This window comes from Aplysia californica, unplaced genomic scaffold (assembly GCF_000002075.1).
Source record: "Aplysia californica isolate F4 #8 unplaced genomic scaffold, AplCal3.0 scaffold01037, whole genome shotgun sequence".
Taxonomy (NCBI): domain Eukaryota; kingdom Metazoa; phylum Mollusca; class Gastropoda; order Aplysiida; family Aplysiidae; genus Aplysia; species Aplysia californica.
In genome coordinates, this window is record NW_004798307.1 from 144,420 (window position 1) to 154,029 (window position 9,610).

Genomic DNA, 9,610 nt, shown 5'->3' on the forward strand with positions numbered 1-9,610 from the left:
AGAGAGAGAGAGAGAGAGAGGGAGAGAGAAGAGAGAGAGAGAGAAAGAGAGCGAGCTTGCTTTCACAAGCAAAAGTTTTTAAAAATTTGCCCTATAGATCTAGTTCATTCTTAAGATAACTCACAGAGAGAACGGCAACTGCCATTGCTCTGAATTAGGCCTACATTTCCTGCTTTGTTTTCTTGCTGCATATTTGATATAAATCTGCTACATTTGTACATATTATTATTATGTAGGCCTACATGCGCATTCTGTACATTTCTACAGGCTACTAACAACAATATTTATTTATTTATTTATTTATTTATTTATTCGTTTATTCATTTATTTATTTATTCATTTATTTGATGGTGCAAATGAGAAGACATGGTCACTTTGGAAAAAATATAAGCATTATAATAAAGAATGATAAAAAAAGAGCACAACAAGAAACCCAGCCCATAGAAAAAGACAAACTGTTCTGTCACCCCAGTCTGACCGAAGGATAATAATATTATAATTATAATAGAGCGTTTACAAAGAAATTCTGCTCCACTGAAACTGCATTGCTTATAATAGGGCAACAAAAGACTGTGCATCACGTGTTGTGAGAGACCAAGCCCGATAGGCGACCATTCGCAATGAAAGAAATACGTGTAGATCTACCGGTACCTTATAACCTAATAATTTGCTGTAGTAGCAGGTAAGTGGGACTGAAGACCTTAAACAGCTTTTATTTTCAGTAGACCTAAGCTACCACACTGACGGGAATATATTTTTAAAAAGCTTTAATAAGCAAAGACAACCGGAAGGAAGAATGCACGATTTTTCCAGTGAAATTTAAGTCGTCACTGCTTTGAGAAGCAAGTTGATAGACTAGATCTACAAAATAGCAACAAAATAAGGTTACTGTGTTGTTAACATCGCAAAAAGCACTTTCATGAAACTGTAACTTGGAATGCTTTACGCCATACATTTTCTTTTCTACTTTTCAGCAGTTCTTTAACATACCAAGATGGGATTTTTTAAAAACTAAATAAATAAATAATTAAATAATTGAATAGATACATTTAAAAAATAAAAAAAGAAAGAAAGCAAGAAAGAAAAAAAGTAAGAAAGAAAGAAAGAAGGGAGGGTACCAGTTGACCCAGGGTTTTTGTTTTTTAAAAGCATGGTCTCCCTTGACGTTGGCCTAGCGACGCTCGCCGCCATTACTTGGTAACTGGATGTTGCTACATAGACGCCATATTGACAGAGGTAAACAAGGCGAGCGGAGTGGGTAGAACTGAGGGGACAAGATGTTTTCCAACGACGAACCCACCATTTACAATCTTCTGACTGTAGAAGAAACAAAGGAAAAGAAACCCAAAGCGTAAGTTTATGTTTAAATACTGCACATTTTCTAGTTAAACTAAAATTAATAGAGATAAAAAAATATTCTTCCCAAGCAAGGCAGTCCTGGTCAATGGTGAGCTGTGGCCAGCTTATACCGATATATTGATCGAAATAAAACGACTGATATCGTTAATATACAGCAACTAAAGTCAGTAGCCTTGTGAATCCCTGAGTAAGAAAGTTTCTTTCTTTGCTTAAGTGGTTGTAAATGCTGATTAGTCTCGAACATTAAAAATATTCTTTATTTTCTGAAGAATGAAGAATGCCTAGCCCTCTACTCTTGGTGGTAAAACTTGAGAATGATCAATCTTGCAACAAAACGCTAACTTTTTTTTAGAACACTTAATTACAGTTAGATCTATGTTCTTTTTTCCTCAACTGTTTCTATTTCATGGATGGATTGTTGGTAATCAAATCAGTAGCTTTAAAAGAATGCTTTACGCAATGGTCTTAGTCTTCTCCTCTTTGTTTTCTTATATTCACTTGTTTTCCCTCTTGGTGTAAGCCTTGGTGGGTGATTGGAGGATGCCAATGGTAGTTCCTACTTCTGATCATTCTCCTCCTGTTGTTTCTGTCAGTTCATCTTGCTTTTTTCCTTGCTCAACGGGACCACTATCACATGGATGTGTGCTTCTGTTCACTGAGACCAATTAGCCTCAAATTTACCTTTTATTCGGATATGTTTATTGGCGATTGTTAAGATTACCGCGTTTAATTCCGATGTGCGTTTTTCATACCCTCAGGCATATTTTGCTTTGGTCCCTAACCCTAACCCTGGCCCTAACCCAAACCCTAACCCTAACCCTAACCCAAGCCCTAACCCTAACCCTAACCTAGGGTTAGGGACCAAAGCGAAATATGCCTGAGGGTATGAAAAACGCACATCGGAATTAAACGCGGGAATCTTAACAATCGCCTGTTTATTTTTTCATGCTTTTTATAAACGTAATCTGTAGTTGTCACCATAGAACTTAAGACACTGACATATGTCCCTTGCCTTTCAGCTGGGGTGTTGTGAGATAAAGAGCTGTTTCCTCTTATGTAAACTCCGTACTGTAGGAGAAAGACTGTGAAGAATTGTAAAAGTTATATGCCTCCAAATCGGCAGTTGTGATCTTTTTAGGATCAGAGTCAACTTTAGCTGCGCTGTAGTGAATGGGACCTTAACAATTCAAGGGGGTTAAGAGTCTTGCGAATTGTTCTATACGGCATGTTAAGTTTTAATCCTGTTAGTGTCGATGTCCAGTTGAATTTGCCTTAAAAAACTCTTTAAACCCCATCGGATGCTGGGAGCGTCCAGCGGTAATAACCCTGTTTCGTTTCATTTAGTGCTAGTTTTTGCTTGTTTTTCGGATTTATCCCCGATCCAAGTTTTTTAGTAATCACTAAGCCTTTGTTTTCGCAATTTAGAAGTTGGAGGCAAGCTTTTGGGGTTAAAATGAGACAATAGTGCACCAGGTTTAGGTGACTGTAGGAAAAACTCCGGGAAACTGTGGAAAAAACTTATGGTTTAAAGAGTTAAGTTTCATTCTGTGGTGCTACAGCTGATTTAATCGGCTGTAATTTGATCTGTATATTTTGGTGTGTTTATCCCATTTTTTATTCTATACATTCGTCAAATATTTCAGCTACGTTACTTTACAAAAGAGTTCTTTTTCGTATTCACAATCTATTTTCTAAAAATGTACTCGCTTTTATGGTCTTACTTGCTTGGTTTACCTGTTTTCAAGTATTTTCCAACATGAAATGGTGTAATCGTTACATATTTTTCTGACATCAAAGGTTTTTGAATTAGGGACGCTTTGAGTGAGTGTTAAAAACATGGTCAAAGCCCCTCTCCCCAGAACACAATACTCTCATTTTTCCTGCCTGGAGCCTAGTAAGAACGTCTAACATGCTGATCCACTAAGAACGCAAAATCTAGTCAAGCAGATATTTCAGATATTTGTATGTTTATTTGTTTGTGGTTGACGGGTTCCCGTATGTTTACATAGTTTGCTCATTCTTTCCAATCAAACATCTATTGTCCTTTTCTCTCCTTCGTTTCTTTGTATATTAGTTTCTAGTAACACCTCTAATATTTGGCTCTTACCTATCTATCTGTGTAGCAAATGCCATAAACATTTTACTAAAATAAAAATGGAGATCCATATTTTACTTAATGTCTCCTCGTACCATTCATTTTCACAGGTACACTTCCAAATTCAGACAAAATGTTAAACAAGAATACACTTCTGGCCGAGGGGGCGCTAAAACAATGGGCCCAGCAAAAGTCACAGCACCACAACCCACAGACTACCTGAAGAAGCATGAAAAAGAGCCCCAGCTGCCCAAAAGTAAGTCATTTACATGAAAGTAAGAGTGTTAGCGTTTAAGTATTTTCGCTTTCTATGAGTTCTTGGCACCTGAGTTCTGTGAATTCAAACATCTACGTATGGAAATTAGATGTAAACCTTTTGTGTTTTCTGCTCATGACTGTGAGTACTGAGAGGGTACAATATTTTTTTTTCTTAGATTATCGTATAGATCTACATGACAATATGTCAACTATGAGCACAGCCTTTTAACTTCCTTTACTTTTATTTAGTTATTATAAGTAATTTCCATCTGATTTGAGCAGTGCTGAATGGTGTTTCAGGATGTGACATTATGTATACAGGTACTACAAACATACTGTTGCCTCATGAGCATGTAATTTTTGCTAAAAGGCATCTGGTGTATTGTGAGTATCTGACCGTTGAGATCCAGCCAGCCACAATTCTTTAAAAAAATAAATGTTCTAATGCTATAAAAACTTCGATAGCATACAAGGACAAATAATGAAAAAAATTATTCTAGTTTTGTTAGGTTTCTAAGTTTATAAATGTTTTCATGGATGCTCCTAAACAGAAAACAGGTTACATGTTGCTGAAGTCTTTTGTCAGAAAAAGGCCAAAATGGTTATTTGAATATTGAGGATGCAACTGTTTCTTTTCTCTATTAAAAAAGGGAGGGGGAAGGGGGGAGGGATTGATAGAGGGAAAGGACAGAGAGACAGAGACTCACTCACGGAAAAAGGACAAAAGTCCTCCAGAAAGGGAAATAATTGTATAAACTTGTTTTTGCATGCATTGTTGGAATGTCTTCTCTGACTGAGTGTGCAGAGTTCTTGGGTAAAGAAAAAACATTTAATGGAATTTCGCTTATGCATTTTAGCAGGATTGACAGATACTATGCTTTTAACCTTCTTCATCAGCTCAAGTAAAGTGTTGGTCTTTTCTTATGGGGTGTTGTTAGATTGTTAGACATCTTGATTTATGAGAACAACATTCATAATCTTGCAATTTCACAGAGTAAGTGTCTGTGTATGAGATGATATTGAGATGCTCTTCCTTTTATTAACGACATGTAAGTTTCATGTATTTTTCATAATTATTTGCAGAGGAAGAGTTCAAATACCCTGATGACAACCGCAAGAAGCCCTCTGTCCCTAAAAACAATGACACACCACTGATGGGACTGAAAACTACCAAGAACTTTATCAGCACGAACGCTGTTGAGAATATCACAGCTGTTCCAAAGCTTCCAGCCAAAAAGTTTGCGGACACAAGGAATGGCGACGTTCAGAACCTCATCCCGTCAGGATATGAACCAGTTTTCGTTCACAAGAAGGTTCGTTCAATACTTAACAGAACAAAGAAAATGAAGGGAAAAAATGACAAAGAATAACCCCTAAATAAAGGAGTGAAGGAAAATGTGAAAAAGAAGGAAGTATTAAAATACATTTTTAGACCTTTTGAAGGAATTTTAATATTCCGAGGGCTTGTATCTGCTGAATGAAATGCAGTAATATAGAAGAAGGGTTTGAAGTTCAGTCACGATGCTTATTCAACAAATACACTCTGGCTGGTCATTCTATTTTTTTAAATTTCCACTCTTTGTACTGCAGCTTTAAGGGCAATACAGAGATGCCAATCCTCCCGATTGTGGCAGGAGACTCCCGAAAAATGAGTCAGTATCCCGACCTCCTGGCCATCGCCCCAATCTCCCGATTTTCCTTATTTTATCCTAATTTTGCTGGATCTTTCTAAAAATCAAAGAAAATATGACCATAAAAGTAATGGAGCAGTCTTTCATCCATGCAGATAAAGGAGGCTAGCTGCGGAGTAGCTAATCTGTGAAGCAATGGTTCTGCGAAGCTAGGCCTGTAGTTGCTATACGAGATAGATCTATCACTATACTATACTATACTACTATAAGTAAGTATAGTGACTGACCATTTTGAAATCTCCCTATGTTTTTTCCATTTCTCCCGAAATTTTTGGGCTCATCTCCCGAAAATCTATCCTGGCGGGTTGGCATCTCTGGGAATAAGGCTGTCACTTATGCAAAAAATAGTTCAAGATGAGAAACAGACTCAAATGAATCTTTAACTCTTTAAACCCCATCGGACGCTGGGAACATCCGATACTAGTGACAACTGTGTCGTTTTATTTAGCACTATTTTTGTTTTGTTTTTCGGAAGTTTTCTCGAACCAAGTTTATTACTGATGACTAAGCCTTTGTTTCCACCATTTAGAAGTTGGAGGCAAGCTTTTGGGGTTATAATGAGACATAGTGCACCAGGTTTAGGTGACTGTAGAAAAAACTCAGGGAAACAATGAAAAAAACACTGGGTTTAAAGAGTGAAGAAAATAATAAAACTCCAAGCCTACTTTTACTTTTAGTCAAAACAAAAATGCCTGATCTCTGTTTTGTTCTTTCATTTTCTAGGATTTTGGTGAGGTCCCAATGTATTTGACCAAGCGCAAAGAGGAGGTTGCAAGGGCTCAAGAAGAGTATGACCAGTACATCTCGGAGCAGATTCGACGCACGGCTTTGCGACAGCTCACCTATGATGAGAGGCAAGCCATCATCGATGGACTCAAAGCCAACTGGGAAGACATTCAGGATCAGTACCAAGGGCTGTCTGTTGTTACAGATACAGCACCAAAGAAGAACAGGAAGGAGAGAATGGAAGCTCAAATGAAGCAGTTAGAGAGGGATATTGAATTGTTTGAAAAGCACAAAGTAATCTATATTGGTAACTAAAGAGACCCTGATGATACTATGAATGTTGTTTCTATTTCAGAATATTTGTATAAAGAAAATATTTGTAGTGGCAATATTCACATTTGGCTACAATTCTCACATTTAAAAAAAACCAGTTGAGACTAATGTATTTGTGATTTTCAAGTAGCGTGATACATCTTTCAAAGATAAATTTTGTCCATGTGAAAAATGGGTACTGAGTAGGCCACACTGCGATATTTATAATTTTGTTTGCATTACACATTTTGTCATGTTTAAGAGTCAAATTCTTTTCAGATTAAAAAAAACGACAACATATTTTTTGTACTGAATTCACATTGATTTTAGTTGTATCTGCTTGAAGAGCTATAAATATTTATTACAAGATTTTGTTGTTAGGTTTGATAGTCGAGATGTTCACGCTTACCCTTACTCTGTCTTTATGGGTAAAGCAGTTTTCTTGAACATGTTTTTATGCATACATATTTGAAATTTCTTTGCTTCTGGCAATATAATACACACAAATAAAAGTAAGAAATATATCGACTTTTTGTATCTTCCTATCACTTTCAAATATGTACAACACTTGTCTGCATAGCCTGCGGTACTAACAGGGGATTTCAATGAATTGAAATATCCAAGGTGTAGAGTCACAGGATGCTCTGGCTATTTTAGAGATCCCTTTACTTATGGTTTGCTTGACATTTTTAAGAGATTTAGTTTTGTAAATACCCATGTCTCTTAATTATACTGTCAAAGTCGTCGGTGGCCTAGTGGTTAGGCTCTGGGACTCGCAACCGTAAGGTCGTGGGTTCGAATCCCGTCAGGGGCCCGACGTTGTGTCCTTGGGAAAGGCACTTTGCACAAATTTTCCTCACTTCACCCAGGTGGAAATGGGTACCCGGCTATAGACAGTGAAAGATCTTGTCAGTTTGATAGTATTTGAGCGCGTGAAATCCGCAGCTTGCACTGTATGCTTCCTCGGAAGCTGAGAATGTTTCTGAGTGTTCTCAGAAGGTCTGCTGGGGTAATAATAGTTGTAAAGCGCATTGAGCATGCTCTTGAGCATGGATATGCGCTATATAAATGCAATTATTAACTACTTATTAAAGGAAATAAACTGCAATTAATACATTGTATTTGCTCTGAAGTAATGAGAAAGTTGCCCGACTTGCTGCCAGTGCTGGCATTCGTGATCATCATCTTTGTAATAATGTTAGTTTTACAATTCAAAGCTGCACAAAGGAGTTTCTTCATAGATATGCAAACCACAACAGAAAACTCACCAGCCATACATCCACGTGTCAAAAATAGGTGGTTGGTCCACCTGAGATCGGTATAGCTAAGAAAGAATGAAAACCAACAATCAAATGATATTTTGTCAGTATAGTTAGTTTATTTCATTATCTCGTTACTGTCAGTATCCATACACATTTTCAGCAACATGGCATTTTACTTTCTATTAAAACAAGAGGCCTCCAAATCTCTGTGCCTCTTTTGAAACAAGACTTTGAAAGATCTTATCCTTTCAACTTGTTAACGAAATTTCGAAAATGCAGAAAAAATCGCAGAGAAAGGTCAGCAGACATTTTCACAAGCAAAATAACAAGTAGAGCTGTAAAAAAAAAGGCACTTTTGATTTTCAGAACGTTGCAGAAATACATTATGAGGCAAAAGAAAAACACATTTGCCTTTTGGGCCAGTCAAAATGAAGTTTATCAAAACTTGAGATCAAAGAATGATGCTTCTGTATTCCCCCAGAGAAAAATTTGATTTCAAATTTAGATGTTCCCAAGCTTTTCATAATTAAAATAATCACAATATTTTCTAGTAATAGCGGAGGAACTACTTCATAGGCTGTTCAAAAGCTTCAATATTCAGCCACTTTGGACTCTTTTTGACTGGTCGCAAAGCATTTGAAAAAAGTATGGTACTACAATCACATCAAGAATAAGTTGATCAAAGTGAAGCAGTAATATCTTCAAGAAGATTGAGACAAGAAATGTTCTCTCATTTTACAGCATTGGTAAAATCATGAAAACAACTGAAAGGAATTAGAGCGGCAGATGGTTCCAGTAAAGCATCCTTTTGTCTTCCAGAAAGAAAAAATGCGAGAGAAAAATGACTTGTCCCAACCAGAATAAGATCGTTGAAGCAGAGCAGCAAGGCGTGCGAAAATGAAACCTGAGTAGATGAGTTTGTAGACATAGAAATGGTTTTAAAAATAACAACAAAACACCAAATAAAGCATTGTATGTGGTTAAAGGTGTAGCTGAGTTTTAAAGAACTAACTCTGCACTCTTACAATGAGTACAATGTATCGCAGTCAGAAATAAAAATACATACAGCGAGGAAAAAGCTGGGAGCAAACATACAAAAACCAAAAACCAAGGGCACCATTGAAACATGTGCTGAGAGCGAGACCTGAATTCAAGAGTCCACCAGAATATGGTCATACAATGTATTTTTAAAAAAGTATGATAGTAGGTAGAAAGAGCAGAACAGAATGAAAAAGTAGCCATCAGCCCATCTATGGCATCTTCCTACTATCCCAACATGAGATTGGAGGAAACACAAATCTCAAGAAGCTTCAAAAAGATCAAACTTGAAAACAAAAACAGCTGGTGGGAAAAGGAGAAAACAGATCTTATGAAAGATATCTCAGTAAGACATATTTGCAGCTAAGTTTACTTTTTGTCCTTACAAGGAGAGAACGACTTCTAGACTTCATTTGTGACAAAAAGCTAGAGCTCCAGACCAATGTGATTCTAGTTTGTTCACTTCTGTCTGTCGGCTGTTAAAATGGGATAAAAACAAATCATTCCATTTAATCTTCTCATGTCTTGCCAAATGGGTTTAAAAGTTGGATGGCCAAGACAACCTAAAGCATTTTTGTAAACTGCTGTCTGCTTACCCTGAAATAAGGGGTCAGGGTGGTGTCATTGTCTCTAAATGAACAATTTGTTGGCTAGGTTATTGTGAATCATGTATTGTAATGATCCTGAGCACGCACCCAAAGGGCAGTGTTTATTAATATAGGGCAGAAATAAAGGAACTTTTCTATCGCTGGATCAAGATTTAAAAAAACAAACCTACAAATTTGTTTAGTCCCTGGCATAGAGGTGCAAATCAATAAATGAATTAACTTTTATTTTTTTAAAATGTGAACAGACGAAAGTCAACAATG

General features: G+C 36.8%; 1 protein-coding gene across 1 annotated transcript; it reads left to right on the forward strand.

The window, feature by feature from the left end:
- The first annotated feature begins 1,202 nt into the window (after window positions 1–1,202).
- On the forward strand, window positions 1,203–6,965 carry LOC101862984 (enkurin). The gene is made up of 4 exons (XM_005111289.3): window positions 1,203–1,351; window positions 3,565–3,710; window positions 4,796–5,025; window positions 6,127–6,965. Exons 1-4 carry the CDS (start codon window positions 1,278–1,280, stop codon window positions 6,442–6,444), a joined length of 768 nt encoding a protein of 255 aa, XP_005111346.1. The 5' UTR covers window positions 1,203–1,277; the 3' UTR covers window positions 6,445–6,965.
- The last annotated feature ends 2,645 nt before the right edge of the window (window positions 6,966–9,610 follow it).

Excerpts from the sequence above, each read along its gene's own strand:
- LOC101862984 (XM_005111289.3), top strand. The coding sequence starts at position 1,278 with ATGTTTTCCAACGACGAACCCACCATTTACAATCTTCTGACTGTAGAA. Across the intron at positions 3,711-4,795 it reads AGAGCCCCAGCTGCCCAAAA|AGGAAGAGTTCAAATACCCT; the intron begins GTAAGTCATTTA and ends AATTATTTGCAG. Across the intron at positions 5,026-6,126 it reads CAGTTTTCGTTCACAAGAAG|GATTTTGGTGAGGTCCCAAT; the intron begins GTTCGTTCAATA and ends TTCATTTTCTAG.